The 23,396-nt window shown below is 36.8% G+C and overlaps 1 protein-coding gene across 1 annotated transcript; it reads right to left on the bottom strand.

Annotated features, from left to right (window-relative positions):
• Positions 1-17,559: 17,559 nt before the first annotated feature.
• On the bottom strand, positions 17,560-17,946 carry LOC149813032 (uncharacterized). Its single transcript, XM_089991054.1, has one exon. The coding sequence runs from the start codon at positions 17,944-17,946 to the stop codon at positions 17,560-17,562; it is 387 nt and encodes a 128-aa protein (XP_089847180.1).
• Between the last annotated feature and the right edge of the window lie 5,450 nt (positions 17,947-23,396).

Below are 23,396 nucleotides of genomic sequence, written 5' to 3'. Positions count from 1 at the left end.
ATCTATTGCATTTCTACTACGAGAAAGCACGAGTACAGAAGTATGTAAAACTACTCTAAACAACCAAACAATATAACTAGCAAGGCAAGTCAATCTGTGATTGGTTAGTAATTATGTTCTTCTGATTACTTATTCGGGTACGCGAAGGAACCTTGCATTCTGTGAGACGTGCACCCGACGTCTGTTATTCAATCTCTAATGTGGTAACCGAAGATGCTACAAACTGAGTAAACCTCATGCGGGTGGCTCGCAGCCGAGAGAAACCACGCATAGGTAATGAATTGCAATCCTCACTACTGCAGTAGTGGAGGTACTTCAATAGGTAACCTCGATCTCCCTAACTCTGAGTGTCTGTAGGTCAAAGGACGCCTCAACTCCTATAAACATGTCGTAGTAACGACTTGTCACTCAGGGTTGTACCATCCACCCTCTCTAAGGTAAACCATTTTGTGAATCACACCTCCTTCCGAAATGTTTAGATATACTTGCCTCATGGTCCCCGCGGGGTACGCAAACAAGGTCTTAGTCTGCCCATTCACGTGCTCGTCCTCACATGGTCAAAGGAGAGCACATCGCCGGTGAAGGCGATCTTTAACACCATTTTCATTTTTAGGGTATCACAGTACATGAGATCTCTCATGGACATGGGACCTTCGCCCAACATGACTCCGGTGGAGTCGCACAACCACAACTGGCAATCACGCCAATACCCTACGTGGTGTTAACCTCCCAACCCTTTGTCAGGATACATCAAGTGCGTAGTGTGCGATAATGCATCAGTGTAGTGCCCAGGGTAACATGATCTATCGTAGTGCACAATTCCAAACACGACACTTGATGTAAACAATAAACAAAGCTAGTTTAGTGTCAAGATGTGCCAAGTGCAAGTGCGAGTGCGAAGCATGCACATATTCAATCTTATATTTTTTTGCACAAGTCTCGCATGTGAAACAGTAATTATTTCGCAAATCATATCAAACCATATTGCAACATGCCAATATGTGCATGTGAGAGTTGCTGAATATGCGATACATGACTTAGACATGCAATTTTATCAACTTTCTTGCGATTTTGACACTAAACACATAATAACGAATAATATCTATGCACGTGCTCAATGTGCGATAATTACGCATTCGAATCGCAAAATTTCATATTTAGCATATATGTGACATTCGAAAATCCTTTGCCTTTGCCATGCTCTTACTTAGCGAACTAGCATGCCACAACGTGCATACACCAATATGGATTTATTTCGTTTACACATGTCATGTAAAAACACCAACGTATCGCATTCAAAACACCATACATAGGTAAATTGCGTAGCACGACCATTTGCTTGCAAAATCGCGTCCACAACGTACACAAGTGCCAATGTATGCAAATTGGAACATTTGCATATGTATGAGAAATATGTTAGCATTTCCAAAACGACATTGTCGCGCTTGCAAAAAATAGCTAGGTGAATCCATGAGGCACGGTTGCAGCGGTCTAAGAGTGGTACAACCAACAACAACGGTCGACATTGGTCACGAAACCCACTGCGACAAGGGTGAACTAGGTGGGTAGCAAGCTGCCACTTGTTGTCTGCCTCCCTACTGCCGCGACAATGCAGCAGGAACGTCGGAAAATGCCAACAAGGTTCGCAATGGTCACGAAGACCGCTACGACGAGGGTGGACTAGGTGGGGCAGTAAGCTGCCACCGCTGCCCACCTCCCTGCTGCAGCGATATTGCAGCAGAAGGCGCTGGAATGGCCAGCAAGGCCAGTACTGCAGGGCTGGTTTGAGGTCAGTGTGCTGCAACCTAGATGTGACCCATCCAGGTATAATCCACGACCGGGGCCAACAGCCCAGGTCTGGACAATTGGTCCAGGTCTGTGCTGACAGCACAGGGTGTGCGCAAACCATGTGCACGGTCTGGACTAGTTGTCCAGACTGGGTATGGTGCTGACATACCCGGCTGCTTCAACAGAACTGAACTCGGTTCAGTTGTAGCAGACACGAGTGGCCTGGGTGCTCGGGCCTTGAGTCGTGGTCTGGACCGGGGTGTCCAGACCCTGGTATGGGCTGCCATACCAAAGGAAGAAGGAGAGGGGTGGTACAGGCCTGCGCTGGAGGGTCTGTAGCCGGTGCCCAACATTTCGGGTGCAGCCAGCACCCGGTTGCTAGCTCTTGCAGGGCTGCAAGGCAGAGAGTCTTATGACCGAACTCTGCTCGGTCCAGGGCAACCCTGATAGAGCTGAGGACAACAGGGGCTACAGCAGGCCCCAGGCTGGGTGTTGCTGTAGCTCGACCATGAGCGAGGCGGCTAGAAGGAGAAGGGGGAAGGTGGGCCCAGGCTGACCATCACTTGGTCGGCCTGGGTCACTGCTGCAACACATGCAACCCAGCCCCTTCTAACAGACTGTGATAGCCGAAAGGAGAGGAAGAAAAAGATGGTTGGGTTGGGTTGCGAGAGAACCCAGTCTAGCCATGAAAGCTTTTTCAACCACAACCCCTTCCAAGGAGCAAACCGAAATGAGAAAAAGCAAAAACAAAGAAACGAAAAGGAAATGCATTTGTGTCAACGGTGAGGTGTGCGGGTGTTCAAAAATTGTGGAGAAACCAACCAAAGCAATGCACACACACACACTAATCCACCAAAACTCTTGTGTACCTCGAATGCAAAAAGAGTTTTGGTTTCATGCTTGAGTCTTTACCAAAATTTTCATAAAAACGATAAGAGATAGGAAACCTCACAAGGAGTTACCGCCCTAGATGAATGGTCTGCCTGGTCTTGGACAAAGCACTTCCTCACAAGAATATACCATCTTCGCGGGCTACCCGCTCTTGGATAATGCACTTCCTCACAGAGACTTACCGCTCTAGCCGGATTACCTGATCTGGTCATGCACACCCTCACAGAGAATCCTTTGGGAACAGTTCCTCAACGAGTACCATATCCAGTGAAAACTATTGTGATACATGCATCAATATAATTGACCACTCTCAGGGTCGATAGCCATCAAAACGGGCATAAGCATGTATACAATCAAAGCATAACATCATAGATCACTTCATATGGCATTAAAATTATAAAATCACACATTTAACCAATAAGACTTCATGAACCAAAATTCACTATTGAACTTAAACATTTATCGCATGCATTCATAATTTCATTTCACATGGCATTTAAATCATATCATATATAAGCATATTATCTTATGCATTATATTATCGCCACAAAAAACATTGCACTTCGTAAATTGAACCTCGAAGCATGCATAAATAAAATATGAGTTATATGCATGCATACGTGAATATGCACATTCCATAATATGAAGCAACTAAACCTTAACATACATAACTCCTATGTAGTTTGAGATTTACACACACGATAAAAGTCATATGCATTTTTCACCACATGAATCGATATATCACCTTAGATATAATTATGTAAGGGGTGGTCAAAATCACATTAACCATCTTACCGTACATCATACGCATATACCGTACATCATACACATATATTTCTCAAGCAAACAAGACATACAAGTTCAAAACAATTTATAACATTCGTATGCTTTCTTCTATGCAAGAATAAATGAGTCCATTATATGACAAGACAATATATATAACATTCACAGTATGCATCGAACACGACTTATACATATTCATAGTAGTTATATGTGCACCATGTATCAAATTCATACAAACACACAAAGCAATATAGTATGCGCAAACCAAATTATGATGACACACATTGCGTACATATTATACATTCATAAGTGTACAAGCATTCAAAACCACACATAAGTGTACCTGCAACAAACACACTCCTTATTCTGCTAACTACAATCATGACAAGCATGATCTCCGAACTACAATCACAAGAGTCTTAGATATCCACAACTAAGTGAAGTGTGTGAGCATAACTTGTATTTGCAATTCATTTAGATATTCAGTGCAACATCATTCTTACACAATTAATGCCTAAGCATGCTCTCTATAAGTTCAGTTAAGGTATCTTACCTTAATAATGTGAAGAACAATGAATCAAAACTCAAAAGACTGAAGAGTTTCGAAGTCCGCAAAGACCACTACCCAAGCAATACAACGAACCCTTCGTGTGCGATCGCAAATGTCAAAAACTTAAAAAAATGTCAATTATAATAAGATTAGCCAAAAATAGCAAATTACCCTATAAATCATTACCAAGAGCCAAATAACACACAAATACACTCGAATAATTTACAAACTCTATCAAAAATATACTTAAATATAATATATATATATAAATAGTGATTTATAGCCCAAAATAGTTTTATAAATGCAAATTATACCCTGATTGGCTTGAATGAACAAATGAATATATAATAAATAAATAAATAAAATTCAAAAGCTACAAACACATTTCTAATTTGGAGATAAAAAAAAAGTGTTCTTTATTTATTAATAATCCTTAAAAATTATGGGTTTTACATCCTACCCCTCTTAAAAAAAATCATCTTCAAAATTTATACAATCATTTAAACATGTGGGAGTATTCATTAGGTCATTGACCCTTCTTACCCAAACCATCTGGCGAAGAAAAGATCACAAAATAAATATGAGTCTTAGGCATATTTTTAAGTTAACATCAATAACATTTCAAACATCACAAATCATACAGGTCTTTCACATTTAATATTGACACATTTCGTATATGTGCATCTATAGGATTTAGAAACGAATACCTTACTTGTGACGGTCGTCTTACTCGCATCTCGTGGCCACTGTTACCAAACTGCTTTGATACCATTTGTAACGCCTCAAAAATTTTAACCTTAATTATAGTTCAAATATTGAAATTTTGAGACCATTTTTTTTATAAGTATAAGTAAATCAGATCTTATAATGCGGAAATGATTTTTAAAAATGGTCAAGACTTTGAGCGTGGTTACACTAAAGATAACAATCAAATCAAAATGTACGTGATATACATATTTCAAATCACGTACAATATAAGACTGAAATATGAAGAGTTTTAATTTTATTTCAAATCAGAGTATGAAAACAATACTTCAGTTTCTAGATGGTCAAGTACTTAAAACGAAAAGATCATGAATACCAAGATCGCAAGGTAAGAGTGGACCCTCGAGGATGCAGCTCGACTAACCCTTCGCTCAAACTACTCATCATACTTTACCTGCATATGGCATTAAAATTATAAAATCACACATTTAACCAATAAGGCTTTATGAACAAAAGTTCACTATTGAACTTAAACATTTATCGCATGCATTCATAATTTTATTTCACGTGGCATTTAAATTATATCATATATAAGCATATTATCCTATGCATCATATCATCACCACAAAGAATATTGCACTTCGTAAATTGAACCTCGAAGCATGCGTAAATAAAATATGAGTTCTATGCATGCATACGTGAACATGCACATTCCATAATATGAAGCAACTAAACCTTAACATACATAACTCCTACGTAGTTTGAGATTTACACACACGATAAAAGTCATATGCATTTTTCACCACATGAATCGATATATCACCTTAGATATAATTATGTAAGGGTTGGTCAAAATCTCATTAACCATCTTACCGTACATCCTACGCATATATTTCTCAAGCAAACAAGACATATAAGTTCAAAACAATTTATAACATTTGTATGCTTTCTTCTATACAAGAATAAATGAGTCCATTATATGACAAGACACTATATATAACATTCACAGTATGCATCGAACACGACTTATACATATCCATAGTAGTTATATGTGCACCATGTATCAAATTCATACAAACACACAAAGCAACATAGTATGCGCAAACCAAATTATGATGACACACATTACGTACATATTATACATTCATAAGTGTACAAGCATTCAAACCCACACATAGGTGTACCTGCAACAAACACACTCCTTATTCTGCTAATTACAATCATGACAAGCATGATCTCCGAACTACAATCACAAGAGTCTTAGATATCCACAACTAAGTGAAGTGTGTGAGCATAACTTGTACTTGCAATTCATTTAGATTTTCAGTGCAACATCATGCTTACACAATTAATGCCTAAGCATGCTCTCTATAAGTTCAGTTAAGGTATCTTACCTTAATAATGTGAAGAACAATGAATCAAAACTCAAAAGACTGAAGAGTTTCGAAGTCCGCAAAGACCACTACCCAAGCAATACAACGAACCCTTCGTGTGCGATCGCAAATACCAAAAACTCAAAAAAATGTCAATTATAATAAGACTAGCCAAAAATAGCAAATTACTCTATAAATCATTACCAAGAGCCAAATAACACACAAATACACTCGAATAATTTACAAACTACATCAAAAATATATTTAAATATAATATATATAAATTGTGATTTATAGCCCAAAATAGTTCTATAAATGCAAATTATACCCTGATTGGCTTGAATGAACAAATGAATATGTAATAAATAAATAAATGAAATTGAAATGCTACAAACACATTTCTAATGTGGAGATAAAAAAAATGAATTCTTTATTTATTAATAATCCTTAAAAATTATCGGTTTTACACAAAATATATAATTTATCTTTAGAAACTAGTATGTGAGAAAAGGATAGTGCAACCAACTATGGGGGTCGGTTCACGTACGCTCTACTAGTGTATGATTAGTATGTGAAAGCAACTATGACTCAAACTAAATCAAATTCCCGATTCAATTTTTAAGCGCAATCTGATTTAATAAAGTTGTCACAAGTGATTATATTCAGCCTCAAATCAATACATGTATAAATGCCTATATATGTATATAGATATATATTAATATATATAGCTATATATATAGATATATCTTTCGAAACATACAATCAGATTGGTTCCAGATTCGTAACCAGGTAAGAATCGAATTAGCAGAATAGAGAAGGATTTGCTATAAAAAATGCAATTTCAGAACAATAGTTCATGTATATGATGTTATTCTGGTTTATGAGTTTGTTAACATCGATTCAGTCTCGTTAACAGGGATCAAGCATCGACTGTTGCTAACGGATTTCAGCAAGCAAAATTTAAATTGACTTAGCAAAATCCTCACCAGATTTCAAACCACAAAAAAATAATCAGATTCAACTACAGAATTTAAACAATAGACAAAAAATCAATCAGATTTCTAACAACATTAATTATTTCCAACTCAAATAGAATTTTAGCAAACACACTACAGAACAAGAAATATTTAGTGCAAGGACTCATGCACAGCAGACCAGTCACTAACTGAAATCTGATTACGATGAACATGTTCTGCATTTAAACAAGATCAAACATATTTTAATTTCAACTAAAACAGGACATGCATGGATTCATTCTAGCTTAAAACAAAATTTTAATTTAGTGCAAACTGATATGAAATCAGTTTAGCACAAGACATGTATTTAATTGAAGACGTCCAAATTGAATCCCACAGAAAAATCAACTTGACGTCAAGACCATATGTAACGCCCCAAAATTTCTAACTTGTGAAATTTAGGAAAAATTTAAAAAAAAATTGTAGTTAATCCCTTTTCAGAGTTAAAATGATAGTTCAAAAAGACCAAGTTAGCGAACCCTAGGCAAGTTACAGGCAAAATTTCTAGCAAATGAATTGGGTCTCCAAATGTCTTGGATTTGGGTCTGCATTTCCACACAACCATTCAAATCAAGGATTTAGATAAAAATAGTTTTATACAAAAGTTCTTTTACAAAATGCCAAAAATATGCTCAAGAGCGAACAACAGAGAGAATAGATTCCTGATATTATCGCATCATCACCTGAAGTACTAGTCTACTCAGTATCCCATGAAATAGGTCAGACTCATAAAATCCAGATAGGTACAATAAGGTTACACAATTGTATAGAACTAATACAAGTATTAATCATAGTTAAGAAATATTATATCACATACAACCGAATGATCCACGAATTTGTATAAGTGAGATATCATTTTCGAATAAGAGTGTGTGCATCATGTCGTTGTTTCAATATTTACCTACCTGTGGATACTCACAGGATGAAATCATAGAAACAACCGAGACCATTCGAGAGTGTATTATTTTATGTAAATTGATAACTCGAATGACTAGATGAGTCTAATTGAAAGAAAATAACATAGCAACTGAGAGAGAATTTTTCAAAGGCAGAAATAAATGAGGATGCATCATAACTTCTTCAGAAGATGTGGGATCTAACACTTAGGATAATAATTGGTAGCATTGACCCCTAACTCTGATGACCAGGGACACCGAGTCATTTTCACTCGAGGGGCATAGTTGTTCACAACATTCTCCATCGGAGCTTGTACCTCCTATCCTCCTTCTTGATAGAAATCAAGAATGAATGGATTTATCAAGTTTTCTTTTATTAAGAAAAATTACGTATTCGTATATGTCATACTTGTAGCTTATAGGTATCATTTACCCATTATGGGTAGGCTCTCAAGTTTATTTATTAAAGCAACCCATTCTCCATTCTCTGGTCTTTTAAAACGAATTGAGCACCTTGCCTGTGAATTCGATCCCTGAATTTGTATGTGATTTTTTTCATAATGTTGTGCATTGTTGCACAAAAAGGTTTGTCATAAACCTCAACTCATTCATCGATGTACGGACATGTCTCACATGTCTTGATAGTACTATTGTGATGATAATCAACACAGTTTTTAGAAAGAAAACCAATCAGGGGAATCCAAGAATTTACGATTTTCTGAACCTTTGGTCGGGGCAAATCCATGTTATTCCCAGATGCAAATTGAAAAGACTTGACATAAGTGCGATTAAAATCTACATAGTCAAAGTCTCACATTTTTCTGTCCAAAGAATAGACTCAATTGTATATTTTTGAATCATAACAGTCTTATCCTTCGAATAACTTTTTAAAGTTTGAACCCCGTAGAAACAGTGTTTTGAAGAAAAATCTGATAATTGGAGGATGTTTGATGCATGTAGACATAAGATCTTTTATGCATGCGAGCACAAGAGTCTTATTTTATTTGTGGGTTAAGCAGCGCATACGGTCGCCAAATATCATGTTCACATAGACGTAAAACTCTTGTTTAATTTGTAAAACATCAGAGGCATGCAACCATAAAGTCTTGCATGAGAATGGATGAAAATCTCTTGTTTGTTTTGCAAGAGTATCGGGGGCATGCATACTTAAAGTCTCATATGTAAGCCTTTTGAAAATGAATTAAAGAAGAAGTATGCAAAACTGCGTACTTTAAATAAATGCTCACATAATTTAAAGAAAGCAGGAGTACGCCAAATTGCATACTCTAAATAAATGTATGTGTAATTTAAATAAAGCATTAGTACCACAAAACTACGTACTCTAATTAAATTATGTGTATATATGTGTCAATATTTAGACATATAATAAAGCAATGTCTACCAAAAGGCCATCATAAATAAAGCAAAAGTATGCAAAACTGCATACTTTAAATAAATGCATGCATAGTTTAAATAAAGCATGAGTATCACAAAACTATGCATTCTAATTAAATTGTGTATATATATACACATATAATAAAACATTGTTTGTTAAAAGGTCATCATAAAAAAGCAGAATTACACAAAACTACATACTTTAAATAAGTTGTATATATATATATATATATATATTGGTTGTATTTTTGCAATGCTATTTTTAAAAAAAAAGATGTTTTCAATAAAAGTTTGGAAAATCGATAACCAAATATTTAAAAACTGACTTTCCACAATCATCGCAAGTACAGGTCGAATCCACAGGGAACGTGAAGAGGCAACAATATTTAGCTCAGATTTCTCACCTTATTAATATTTCAACAATAACATAATTTACAATTGGTACAAGAGTAATAAAAAAACTAACAAAGACAAGAATAGAATCAATCCTAAACTATGCTCCAGGATCTCGAAACACTTCGGACTGCTAACTGTCGAACTTCATTTTTAGGCTCTCTTATATGCATCTAAAAGACCTGTCAATAATCTAAACTATGCAATTATTAATTAAACAATAATCGAACTAAAACAAACTCACCAATTAATGAAACCCACCCTGTATTATACTAAGAATATGCAGAAATTTAACAGAACTATTCAGCAAGAATTAATTCTCAAGAAAGTAATTAAACTACCCTAATTACCAAGCATGAGGTGATAACCGGGGCAGACTTTAGAAAACCATGGATTTGAGATGGTCAATGGGGTCGAATTAACTTGAAAGTTTGCTGAAATATTCTTGAAATCCTCTGAAACCAGACCCAAGTTACAAAATTCAAAAACTCCACTGATTTCTATAGAAAGGCTACTGGAAGTACAAAACTGCCCCTTTGTCAAAAACAGGAATACTACAGAAACTGTTTTCGGAAATCTGAATGAAACCCAGACCAAACCAACTACAAATTCAATGAAATTTGGATTGGGACTAATAGACACTCTGATGCACACTATACTGAAATCACAAGTCAAAATTCGTTCAGACAGTACATAGAACGCTATGCTTAGGTTTGCTGAAAAAACATGGTTTCTACAGAAATTCTTTATTTACTTTTCTAACTATTTGTTAATGATAAAAATCTAATTACTCTTAGTTACAAAAAACTGACTGAAACAACTAACAAAAAATGATCAATCTAAATTCTATTTTAGAACAAGACTTAACTAAGATGAATTCTAGAATTAAGCAAAGTAACACAATAGTGACTCAACTAACACTTATACTAGACACTAAACTAAATTAACGTGAGACAAGGAGCTAACCATGACAGCAATTTCAACTAAATGATCATGAATCTAACTCTACTTGAACAATATTACTAATATAACAAATTTGAATTGAATTAATAAAACTACTTACTAAAACCATGGGACCGATTGAAGAGTGAGCATCCGATTATGAAAGAGAAGAGTTGTAGTTCATGTGCTCAATTACACAACCCCATTGACCAACTAAGTACTAATGGTAAAAGGTATTAATAAAAGACTAAAGAAAGAAAGGAATACTACTTAGTTTAGAAGAGCATATGTAAGGAAACTAACTAATGCAATTTAAATGCTACTTATTAAAGAAGGGAAAATTAATTCAAATGACCTAAATGAGAAGATGCTGGTAAACTTCCTAAATGCAAAAGATCTAGGCCAAAAAGGGAAGTAATCTAAATAAGCTGAGCTAACCTTCCAATTAAATGGTCGTAAAAGAAAACCGTCAGCCCATAAGGCCCACACGTTTTCGCTTAATTCAATTAAAGAATGAAAAGAATCAATTTAATTCCAAATAAGATGCAAGTTTAGTAAGTTGGTTTAAATTTTAAATCACTTACTAAACTTAGCAAAGGAGATCTTCCCCTAGGCTGGCGCATTGAAGAATTACACCCCCCCCCCCTTACCTTAATTGAATTAGCAATTTACGAAATGCCAAGATTGCCCGGTCTCAAGCTTTGAATAACAAGATTACCCTTTTTCAACAATCGACTTCCTAAGATCAGACCTAAATTAATTTACTAACTCAAACTTTATGATATGCAGCATGCTTAATGAATGATGACCTTCTAAAACGAAACAAAAAAAATATCAATTCACATGCACGGTTTCAATCGGCTACACCAAGACGAATCAGATCTAACCGGTCGATCTAATGCATCCACTTGAACTATGATCGGTTCTTGTTGTGCAAGAACCTGATCAGACCCCTAAAGCAGACCCTATTCTAGCATGAAAAACTTTTGTAGCAAACACCTACGAAAAGTCCCAATGAAAATGCAAATCCGGACAAACTATGACTTGGCTTAACTACAAGAATGGGGGTGGAAAGACTCACCTCAAGGGGCTCGTCCGACGATTTGGAGGGAGAAAGAGTGGTTTATGGGTTCCGAAAAGCACGCCCAACACGTTCTTAATGGTCTGTTGTATCTTTCAAGTTGTTGCAACTGTTTGAAGCTGAGTTTCGAGGAGGAAGATGTGGTTGAAGAGAAGGAAGAAAGTCGATCGGGGGAGAGGCATGGCTGATCCTCATTGATGTAGATGGCACACCGAACCGAGGAGGACTCCCACATAGGCTGCATCACCTGTAAGAATAAAACAGCAACACCACCAGAAAATACACAGCACACAAAAGGAAAAAAAATGGAAGAAGAAAGAGAAGAAATGAAAATAGAATCGTTGAAAGAGGGAAAGAGAGAGAGAGAAAGAAAGGGAGAGACGTATTTTCCAAACCCAAAAAATGTTGACTTAGGATTTTTCAAAACTATTTATACTACCTAAGTATCTAATAATTCTAAAAAATATCTAAAGATCAATTAGTTTCTAATTAATTGCTAGACTATTCACTATTTACAACTAGCTCTCTAATTGCATTATGAAGATGGGGGTTTTCACAAAAGTTTATGGATTGCACTTTGGATCAAATGGGTTTATGGATATTTTAAGATTAGATCTAGTCCATGATCCATGATTTGAGCTCTTGGATTGAATTTGGATCCGAATGGCCTCGTGAATCGCTCCAAAACCTTTAAAGTGCTCTATTTTGCTAATTTTAACTCTGATTCGAGTTGTAGCCCCTTCACACTAAAGCAACATAAACATGAGTTTTTATCCTTGAAAATACATATAAATGCATGAGTTATATGTAAAAATGATGTGCATTTCATGCATCATTTAAAGAAAAACTATTATGCTAAGAACTAACAATAAACAATGCATGCAATGTACCAAATAATATATAACTCTTAACTCACTTTCGTAGGAATCATGGTTGCATTTAGCTTATGCAACAAGCCCTTAAAACCCTAGGTTACCCGACTGGATGAGTAAGGTCTCGTGAGGGTTTGCAATGATGCTACCCACAAACATTGATGTCATGCATGAATGAAAATCCTTTTTCAAATAGTATTAGGCAATTGAGAAATTAGTTTAAGCAAGTATTTCATATAATTTATATTCTCATGACATAATTAGAATCTACAGGACTCCACTGTAAAAAACTTTTTCCTTTCACTTTTCTAAAAATTTGCAATCATCCATGTTTTTTCCTCAGAAAATCAAGTATTATCATGTTATTGCTCATTTATCGTCACTTGTATATTTTCTGCATAGTTTTTCACAATTATTTTTAAGCAATGAATTTTTCATTAAGCTCTTATTCTTTTTCTTTTGATTTTCAATTTCCATATTTTTCTTTTTTTCAATTTTCACTTAAGTACTATTTCAAATTTCTATTTTTCATGACCCGTGTAACGAACTTTAGGTTAGTGACTCCCAGGCCAGACGACCTTAGGGCACCAGATACAGAGTATCCCTCAGACTTAATTGCTCGAGTCACTAGACCTTTCATTTTCATAGTTTACGTATAGTCCTCTTCCAGTCATGTGCAATGTCTATATCTATCAGACTTTCTATGAAGTCCATGTAACGGGGTTTCAAGACGGTGGCTCCCAAATCAGATGGCTTTAGGGCACCAAGTGTAAACACCCCTCAAGCTCTACTCGTTTGAACCAAATAGGCCACAGATATTGACTAGACATAGAAGCAATCGCCTTTGTTATCTTTTTCGTCATGAGACTCAAACACTTCAACTTGTATCTAAGCTCAGCTACTGGGGATTACGAAGACATCAACAACTAAATCTATGTTCTTTTCTTTTAAGATCATATTTCTTTATGTTTTTTATTTGCTTAGTAATTTAAAAATAGACTGTACATACTTATACTTGTGATTCAAAATACTTTAACATTCAAATATGATCTTTTCTTTAAAATTCACATAAATAACCGCTCTTTCTAGATTAGTTTAGAAAAAAAAATCACATGGGCTTAAAATTTTTTAAAATGACAGATTATGTCAAAAACATTCGTATCTACTAAAAAACTTGTTTCTTAAAGGCCTAATTTTATGAGTTTTTATCAATTAGCTACCTGAACAGAAAAAAAATTTGAGTATGCATCTAATGCCCTCCCCCATGATTGAATGACATTGTCCCTAGCGGCATACAAAAATGTAACATGCAATGCAGATGCACACTATCGAACAGAAAATAAATATGGGAGAAAAGAGAGATACATGTTTATGTGCAGAGCCTCTTGAGCTGAAAATTGCCTTGACTTCACACCACCACTATGCATATACAAATGCATAGTTTTCTGTTGGTCTGGCCAATGGTATGTTCTTGTAGCAGTTCCCTATGTCGGGTAACCTGCAACTCATACACTGAAACGTCAAATAGTAAAGCATACCTGTATGACAAAAAAATTCTAAGTAAAAATAAACTCAAAACAAATAATAAATAAAATAAAATTCTATTCCTACTATATACATATGATACACAACATCTGCTCGAATCCTACTCCTTTGCGAGATCCCAGACCTTGCATTCTCTATCCTGTGAGACATCAAAAATGTAGGGCTTAAGTCTCTGCCCATTGACCTTGAATATGCCTCCGGTATGCGAATCTAACAAAGTCACTGCTTCATGCGAAAATACTTCCATTACCATGTATGGTCCATCCCATCGTGACTTTAATTTCCCTAGAAATAACTGTAGACGAGAATTGAATAACCAAACTTTTTTCCCAGACTCAAACACTTTCCTAACAATATGTTTATCATGAAATGCCTTAGTGCGAGCCTTATATATCTTGGCATTCTCGTATGCATCATTCCAAAGCTCTTATAGCTCATTGAGTTGTAAAGAATGCTCTCTGCCAACCTGGGTCATATCAAAATTGAACTTTTTAATTGCTCAGTAGGCCCTATGTTCCAACTCAATAGAGAGGTGGCATGCTTTTCCAAAGACTAATCAATATGGTGACACGCCAATAGGGGTCTTAAATGCAGTCTTATACGCCCATAAAGCATCATCCAAGCACTGGGACCAATCCCTGCGGTCTGGCCGGACTGTCTTCTCTAAAATCCTCTTGATTTCTCTATTTGAAACCTTTATTTGTCCACTGGTCTGAGGATGATAGGGGGTGGTGAACTTGTGATGCACAAAATATTTTCTTAGAAGAGAAGCAACTTGTACATTCCTGAAATGCTTACCACCATCACTAATCATAGCTCATGGCACACCAAACCGACTAAAAATATTGTGCTTAATGAACTTAAGCACTATTCTATGATCATTGGTCTTGGTGGCCATAGCCTCGACCCATTTTGAAACATAGTCAACCGCCACTAAAATATAGACATTTTTTAATGAAGGCGGGAATGGACCCATGAAATCTATGCCCCAAACATCAAATATCTCGACTATCAAGATCGGGAGCAAGGGGCATCATGTCCCTCTTAGACATGTTTCCTGTCTGCTGACATCTAAGATATTTTCCATATTACTCATGTGCATGCTTGTAGAGTGTCAGCCAATAAAATCCAGACTGCGAAACCTTTGCAGTCGTCTTCCTACTACTAAAATGACCTCCACAAGCTAGGGAATGACAAAACTGAAAAATGGACTCATACTCCTCCTCTGAATGCACCTCCTAACAATCTGATCCGCACAATATTTGAACAACTCTGGTTCATCCCAGTAATAGTGCCTTACCTGCGCAAGAAATCAATCTCTCTCATTCTTGGTCCAATACGCAGGAACATGCCTGGTTACCAGATAGTTCACAATATCAGCGAACCAGGGTAACTGTGATGTCCCAACTGCCATGATCTGCTCATCTGGGAAAGAGTCATTGATCGGTCTCTGATCCTCAGTAGAATCTATGACCAGTCTGAAAAGATGGTCTGCTACTACATTCTCGCTTCCTTTCTTGTCTTGAATCTCAGAATCAAACTCTTGTATTAGCAAAACCCACCGCATGAGTCTAGGCTTGGTGTCTTTCTTGCTAAGAATATACTTCAATGCAGCATGATCAAAATAGACAACCACCTTGAACCCCAAAAGATAGGACTTGAACTTGTCCAATGCGAATACTACAGCAAGCAACTCCTTCTTTTTCGTCATGTAGTTCATCTGAGCATCTGACAGAGTTCTGCTAGAGTAGTATATTACATAGGGCTTTCTATCAATCATTCGTCATAAAATGGCCCCCATGGCATAATCGAACGCATCACACATAATCTCAAATGGTAACGTCCAATCAAAAGATCTCAAAATCGGAGCAGTAGTCAAGGCATCTTTAAGAATCTCAAATGCCTTCATGCACTCTGCATCAAAATCAAAGGGTTGATCCTTGGACAATAAAGCGCAAAGCGATCGAGAGATTTTGCTAAAATCTTCGATGAACCGCCTATAAAATCCTGCATATCCCAAAAATGAATGTACCTGCCTCACCGTGGTAGGTGGAGTCAATCATGAAATCGACTCAACCTTCGCTCTATCCACCTCCATCCCTCTTCTAGACACAATGTGCCTGAGAACTATCCCCTCCTGGACCATAAAGTGACTTTTTTCCCAACTGAGCATGAGATTTGTCTTCATACACCTATTGAGTACTCTCATAAGTTTATGAAGACAATCTTCAAATGAAGAGCCATACACAGAAAAATCGTCCATAAAGACCTCCATGACATCATCCACTATGTCTGAGAAAATAGCCATCACGCACCGCTGAAATGTTGTTGGGGCATTACATAACTCGAATGGCATGCGTCTGAAAGCAAAGGTGTCGTACGGACACGTGAATGTTGTCTTCTCTTGATCATCAGGATGGACATCTACTTGATTATATCCAGAATATCCGTCTAAGAAGCAGTAGTAGCTCTGTCTGACGAGTCTTTCTAAAATTTGATTGATGAATGGCAACAAAAAGTGGTCCTTCCGAGTTGCAATATTCAACTTCTTGTAATCTATGCACACTTGTTACCCTGTAGTGGTCCCTGTAGTGGTCCTCATAGGAATATTCTCCCCTTTCTTATTCTTCACAACTATGAGTCCAGACTTTTTAGGCACTACCTGAACCAGACTGACCCACTGGCTATCTGAAATAGGGTAGATTATCTCAGCATCTAACCACTTGACCACCTCCTTTTTCACCACTTCTTTCATGTTGGGATTCAATTTTCTGTGCATATCTTGCACCAGTTTGGAATCCTCATCACAATGAATCTGGTGCATGGAGAATGAAAGATCTATCCCTCTAAGATCCGCTACTCCCCAGCCGATAGTTGCCTTGTGCTCTCGTAACACCTTAATCAATCTAGACTCCTGATCCTTAGTGAGGTGTGCAGAGATGATCACATGTAATGTCTCCTTGTCTCCCAAATAAGCATACTTGAGTGAGTCTAGGAGGTGCTTCAACTCAAGTTTTGGGGGAGACTCTATCGACGGCTTGGCTGGGGTCTCAGCAAGTGGTGGAAGAGGTTCAAAATACTCTCGCCAAGGATGGGTACCTGATGCTACATAAGACACATCTACACTATCACTATGACTATCTCCTATGGTATAATACAAATCTACGGAATCACTTGTCATATACATCTCAGGATATGCCTCCACTATCTCCTGTACAATATCAATGTGGAAGCACTTCTTATCTCTAGCTGGACCCATAGAGGAATCAAAAATGTTCAACCTAACTTTTTGGTTGCCGAATGATAGGTCCATAGCTCCGGTTCTACAATTAATGCATGTACGCCAAGAATGGTCTGCCCAGAATGATCGGAGTTTGGCGCTGACTATCCACACCCTCCATATCTAGGATAATAAAATCGACTGGAAAATAGAAGTCCTCTACTTTCACTAGCACATCGTCAAGGATACCTCTCGACACCTTGATGGAACGATCTGCTATTTGAAGTGTCATCGGGGTCAGTTTCATTTCTCCTAGCCCAAATGAGTCATAGAAATATCCTGGCAAGATATTCACACTTGCCCCAAGATCTAACAATGCATGCTCTATCTGAATATTTCCTATGACACAGGAAATAATCGGGGCACCAGAGTCCTTGAGCTTTGGTGGAGTCTGATGCTGAAGCACTGAACTCACCTGCTCAGTCAAAAGGACCATGGTAGGAACTTTTCTTCTAGATTTCCTCTTTTGAGTACACAGTTCCTTGAAGAATTTGGCATAAGCCAATACCTACTGAATGGCATCAAGCAATGGTAAATTGATTTGTACATGCTTGAAGATCTCAAGCATGTCCTACATTTTGGTCCATTGCTTTCCTACGTCCGCTGGAGATTCTAAGGCTTTCAGATAGGGTGGTTTGGGAATATATGTCGGTAGATCCTTCTCCTTCTACGGAGACTCACCTCTACCCTTAGCCTCATCTGGGGGAGATGATTGAGCCGAAGTAGAATGCATAACTGCTTTGGCCTGTTGCTGTGAATCTATCATGTATAGGCCACCCGACATTTGTTCCTTGCCCTTCGGATTTATGACAGTCTGACTCGACAAACTACCCTCTGGTCTCCTATTCAAGGCCTCCGCTAATTGTCCCATTTGTGTCTCCAATTTTGCAATGGATTGCGTATGGGAGTTTAGCATCTGATTGCACTTCTCGAAGGCATTTTGATTAGAGGTTTTCACCTCCTGAAATGTCTGGAGAAGCCTCTTCTCAAATGATGTATGTTGTGCAGGCTCCTAAGGGGTAAAAGAGAAATAAGAAGGATCTTGGGAGTAGATTGGCCTCTGATATGTTTGAGTGAAAGAATGAGGCTGAGCTGGCTGTGGGGGAGAGATCTGAGTGGAAGCTTAAGGATTCTTTCATGAGAAGTTAGGATGATTACGCCAACCAGGATTGTATGTAGAAGAAAATGGATTGTTCTTGGGTTTGGCATTTCCTTGAGCAGCCTGAACTTGCTCTTGCACAAATTCATAATATTGAGCTACCGAAGGGCACTCAATGACAACATATGTCAGACCGGCACACACCTGATATGGTTGGGATGGGCCCCCAAGAAGTTGATCCAACTTCTGAGAAAGCATATCCACTTTGCTTTGCAGCTCAACAGTCGGACCAATTTTTAAAACACCACCCCGCTTTGCTCCGTTGGGTGTGACTTTCTGAGCATGAGAAGTAGAAGCATGATGCAAAGAATTTTCTGCTAGAGTATCAAATAAGCTCCATGCCTCATCCTCACTCTTCAACATAAATGTCCCTCTGCATGAAGAATCGATCATCTGATGATTTCTGTCAGACAATCCATCGTAAAAACTTTGCACCAGTTGCCATTTCGACACCTGATGATGGGGACATTCCTTAAGGAGATCCTTCATTCTTTCACAGATTTCATGAAATTGCTCACCATCTAGTTCAGAAAAAATAGTAATGGCTCACCTAAACTGATTGGTCCTATCGATGGAGAAGTATTTCTTCAAGAACTTATTCTGCAACTAATCCCATGACTCTATCTCAATGGTGTCTAAGGATTTCAACCAGTACTTGGATTTATCCTTAAATGAAAATGGAAATAGAGTCAACTTCAATTCATCATCCCCAAAATTCTGTATCTTCACTGTAGAATAGATTTCAAGAAACTTGTCTAAATGCCTATAGGGATCCTCGTGATTAAGGCCGTAGAATGATGAAAGCATTTGTATCACACTTTCCTTAATCTCATAATGTGGTGCCCCTACATTAGGTCTCTTAATGCAGAACGTCTGGGTGTACTTTGTAGGAAGGAAGTACTTTCTCAAAGGATCTTCAGGAGCCTGAGGTTCCACGTCATCCATTTCTCTTGGACTTCAAGGAGAATGAATAATTCTATCTGGGTCGTCGACAAAGGGATATAATGGTCTACCTAAAGCCCTTTGCCCCTGCATACACTGGTACCAAGACCAGATGTATGGACATGAACCTAATCTAAAAAGAAAAATAAACAATCACACTACACTAAGCAAATAAAAGTGCACCTATATGTACTTACTATGTTAAACCTAAATCTACCTAACTAAGTCGAAAACTAACTACACAGATATTAGTAAAGCAAGAAATTGAACTATTTGCCTTTTGTCGTTCCCCGACAACGACGCCAAAATTTGGTTGTATTTTTGCAATGGTATTTAAAAAAAAAAGATATTTTCAATAAAAGTTTGGAAAATTGACAACCAAATATTTAAAAACTGACTTTCCACAATCATGGCAAGTATGGGTCGAATCCACAGGGAACGTGAAGAGGCAACAATAGTTAACTAAGGTTTCTCACTTTATTAATATTTCAGCAATAATAGAATTTACAATTGGTACAAGAGTAATAAAAAAAAACTAACAAAGACAAGAATAGAATCAATCCTAAACTATGCTTCAGGATCTCGAAACACTTTGGAATGCAAACTGTCGATCTTCATTTTTAGGCTCTCTTCTATGCATCCGAAAGACCTGTCAATAATCTAAACTATCCAGTTATTAATTAAACAATAAACAAACTAAAACAAACTCACCAATTAATAAAACACACCCTGCATTATACTAAGAATATGCAGAAAATTAGCAGAACTATTCAGCAAGAATTAATTCTCAAGAAAGTAATTAAACTACCCTAATTACTAAGCATGAGATGATAACCTGAGCAGACTTTAGAAAACCATGGATTTGAGAGGGTAACTGGGGTCGGATTAACTTGAAATTTTGCTGAAATATTCTTGAAATCTTCTGAAACCAGACCCAAGTTACAAAATTCAAAAACTCTATCGAATTCTATAGAAACACTACTAGAAGTACAGAACAGCCCCTTTGTCATAAATAGGAATACTACAGAAACTGGTTTCGAAAATCTGAATAAAAACCAGACCAAAACAACTTCAATTTCAATGAAATTTGGGTTGGGACTAGTAGACACCTTGATGCACACTATACCAAAATCACAAGTCAAAATTCATTCAGACAGTACATAGAACGCTATGCTCAGGTTTGCTGAAAAACATGGTTTCTGCAGAAATTCTTTATTTACTTTTCTAACTATTTGTTAATGATAAAAATCTAATTACTCTTAGTTACAACTCATTGACTGAAACAACTAACAAAAAATGATCAATCTAAATTCTATTTTAGAACAAGACTTAACTAAGATGAATTCTAGAATTAAGCAAAGTAACACAATCGTGACTCAACTAACACTTATACTAGACACTAAACTAAATTAAAGTGAGACAAGGAACTAACCATGATAGCAATTGCAACTAAATAATCATGAATCTAACTCTACTTGAACAACATTACTAATATAACAAATTTGAATTGAATTAATAAAACTACTTACAAAAACCCATCGAATCGATTGAAGAGTGAGCATCCAATTATGAAAGAGAAGTGTTGTAGTTCATGTGCTCAATTACATCCCCCCCATTGACCAACTAAGTACTAATGGTAAAAGGTATTAATAAATGACTAAAGAAAGAAAAGAATACTACTTAGTTTAGAAGAGTAAGTCATCAATTGCTAGAACAATAGGTTAAAATATGTAAGGAAACTAACTAATGTAATTTAAATGCTACTTCCTAAAGAAGGGAAAATTAATTCAAATTACCTAAATGATAAGATGTTGGTAAACTTCCTAAATGCAAAAGATCTAAACCAAAAAGGGAAGTGATCTAAATAAGTTGGGCTAACCTTCCAATTAAATAGTCTTAAAAGAAAACTGTCAACCCATAAGGCCTACACGTTTTCTCTTAATCCAATTAAAGAATGAAAAGAATCAATTTAATTCCAAATAAGATGCAAGTTTAGTAAGTTGGTTTAAATTTTAAATCACTTACTAAACTTAGCAAAGGAGATCTTCCCCTAGGCTAGTGCATTGAAGAAATATCTCCCCCCCCCCCTTTACCTTAATTTAATCGAATTGAATTAGCAATTTACGAAATGCCAAGATATTTTGTTCTCAAGCTTTGAATAACAAGATTACCTCTTTTCAACAATCAACTTCCTAAGATCAGACCTAAATTAATTTACTAACTCAGACTTTATGATATGCAGCATAATGAATGATGACCCATGTATATTCTAAAACAAAACAAAAAAAATACCAATTCACATGCACGATTTCAATCGGCTACACCAAGACGAATCGGATCTAACCGGTCGATCTAATGCATCCACTTGAACCACGATCGGTTCTTGTTGTGTAAGAATCTGATCAGACCCCTAAAGCAGACCCTATTCTAGCATGAAAAACTTTTGTAGCAAACACCTACGAAAAATCCCAATGAAAATGCATATTCGGACATACTATGACTTGGCTTAACTATAAGAATAGGGGTGGAAAGACTCAACTCAAGGGGCTCGTCCGACGATTTGGAGAGAGAAAGAGTATTTTATGGGTTTCGAAAAGCATGCCCAGCACGTTCTTAATGGTTTGTTGTATCTTCCAAGTTGCTGGAAGTGTTTGAAGCCGAGTTTCGAGGAGGATGACGTGGTTGAAGAGAAGGAAGAGGGCCGATCGGGAAAGAGGCACAGTCGAACCTCGTTGATGTAGACGGCACACCGAACTGAGGAGGACTCCCACATAAGCTGCAACACCTGTAAGAATAAAACAACACCACCATCAGAAAATACACAGCACACAAAAGAAAAAAAAATGAAAGAAGAAAAAGTAGAACAAGAAATGAAAATAGAATCGTTGAAAGAGGGAAAGAGGGAGAGACAGAGAGAGAGACGTATTTTCCAAACCCAAAAAATGTTGACTTAGGGTTTTTCAAAACTATTTATACTACCTAAGTATCTAATAATTCTAAAAACTACCTAAAGCAATTAGCTTCTAATTAATTGCTAGACTATTCACTATTTACAACTAGCTCCCTAATTGCATTATGGAGAGGGGGTTTTTGCAAAAGTTTATGGATTGCCCTTTGGATCAAATGAGTTTGTGGATATTTTAAGAATGGATCTAGTCCATGATCCATGATTTAAGCTCTTGGATCGGATCTGGATCCGAATGGCCTCGTGAATCGCTCTAAAACCTTAAAAGTGCTCTATTTTTTTCATTTTAACTCTGATTCGAGCAAAATTCGAATTGTAGCCCATTCACACCAAAAGCAACATAAACGTGAGTTTTTATCCTTGAAAATACATATAAACGCATGCATTATATATATAAATGATGTATATTTCATGCATCATATATATATATATATATCACGTAAATATAAATACATAAATTAGAAGTACACAACCACCGTCATCGCATATATTTTTCTCTACCTCAGAGAAAGTCTATTCTTTTGACGATTCTGAGCGTAAGTGATAGCTTGCTTGCCTTGGTATTCCTGTTGGAGGTACGGATTTTGTAGTTTGTGCGAATTTGAAGCACTCAAAATATTTTCACGAAACTGTAGAAAGAATGAAGTTAAAAATCATTTTTTGGTGGAAAAGGCAACTATCACATTGCCGAGGTCAAACCTGAACCCGATTTGAGTTGACAAGACTGAGCCAGGCATGTTGTGGCTAACTCGAGTTGATTTCGTTGAGCTCGAGCCAGGTTAAAAATAAAGTGTGGTTTGGTAGAGTTAATTGAGTTTAA

The sequence above is a fragment of the Nuphar pumila genome, chromosome 16 (assembly GCF_984573655.1).
Source record: "Nuphar pumila chromosome 16, dmNupPumi1.hap1.1, whole genome shotgun sequence".
Taxonomy (NCBI): domain Eukaryota; kingdom Viridiplantae; phylum Streptophyta; class Magnoliopsida; order Nymphaeales; family Nymphaeaceae; genus Nuphar; species Nuphar pumila.
The sequence above is the reverse complement of the archived record's forward strand: the minus strand, read 5'-3'. Positions and strand labels throughout refer to the sequence as shown.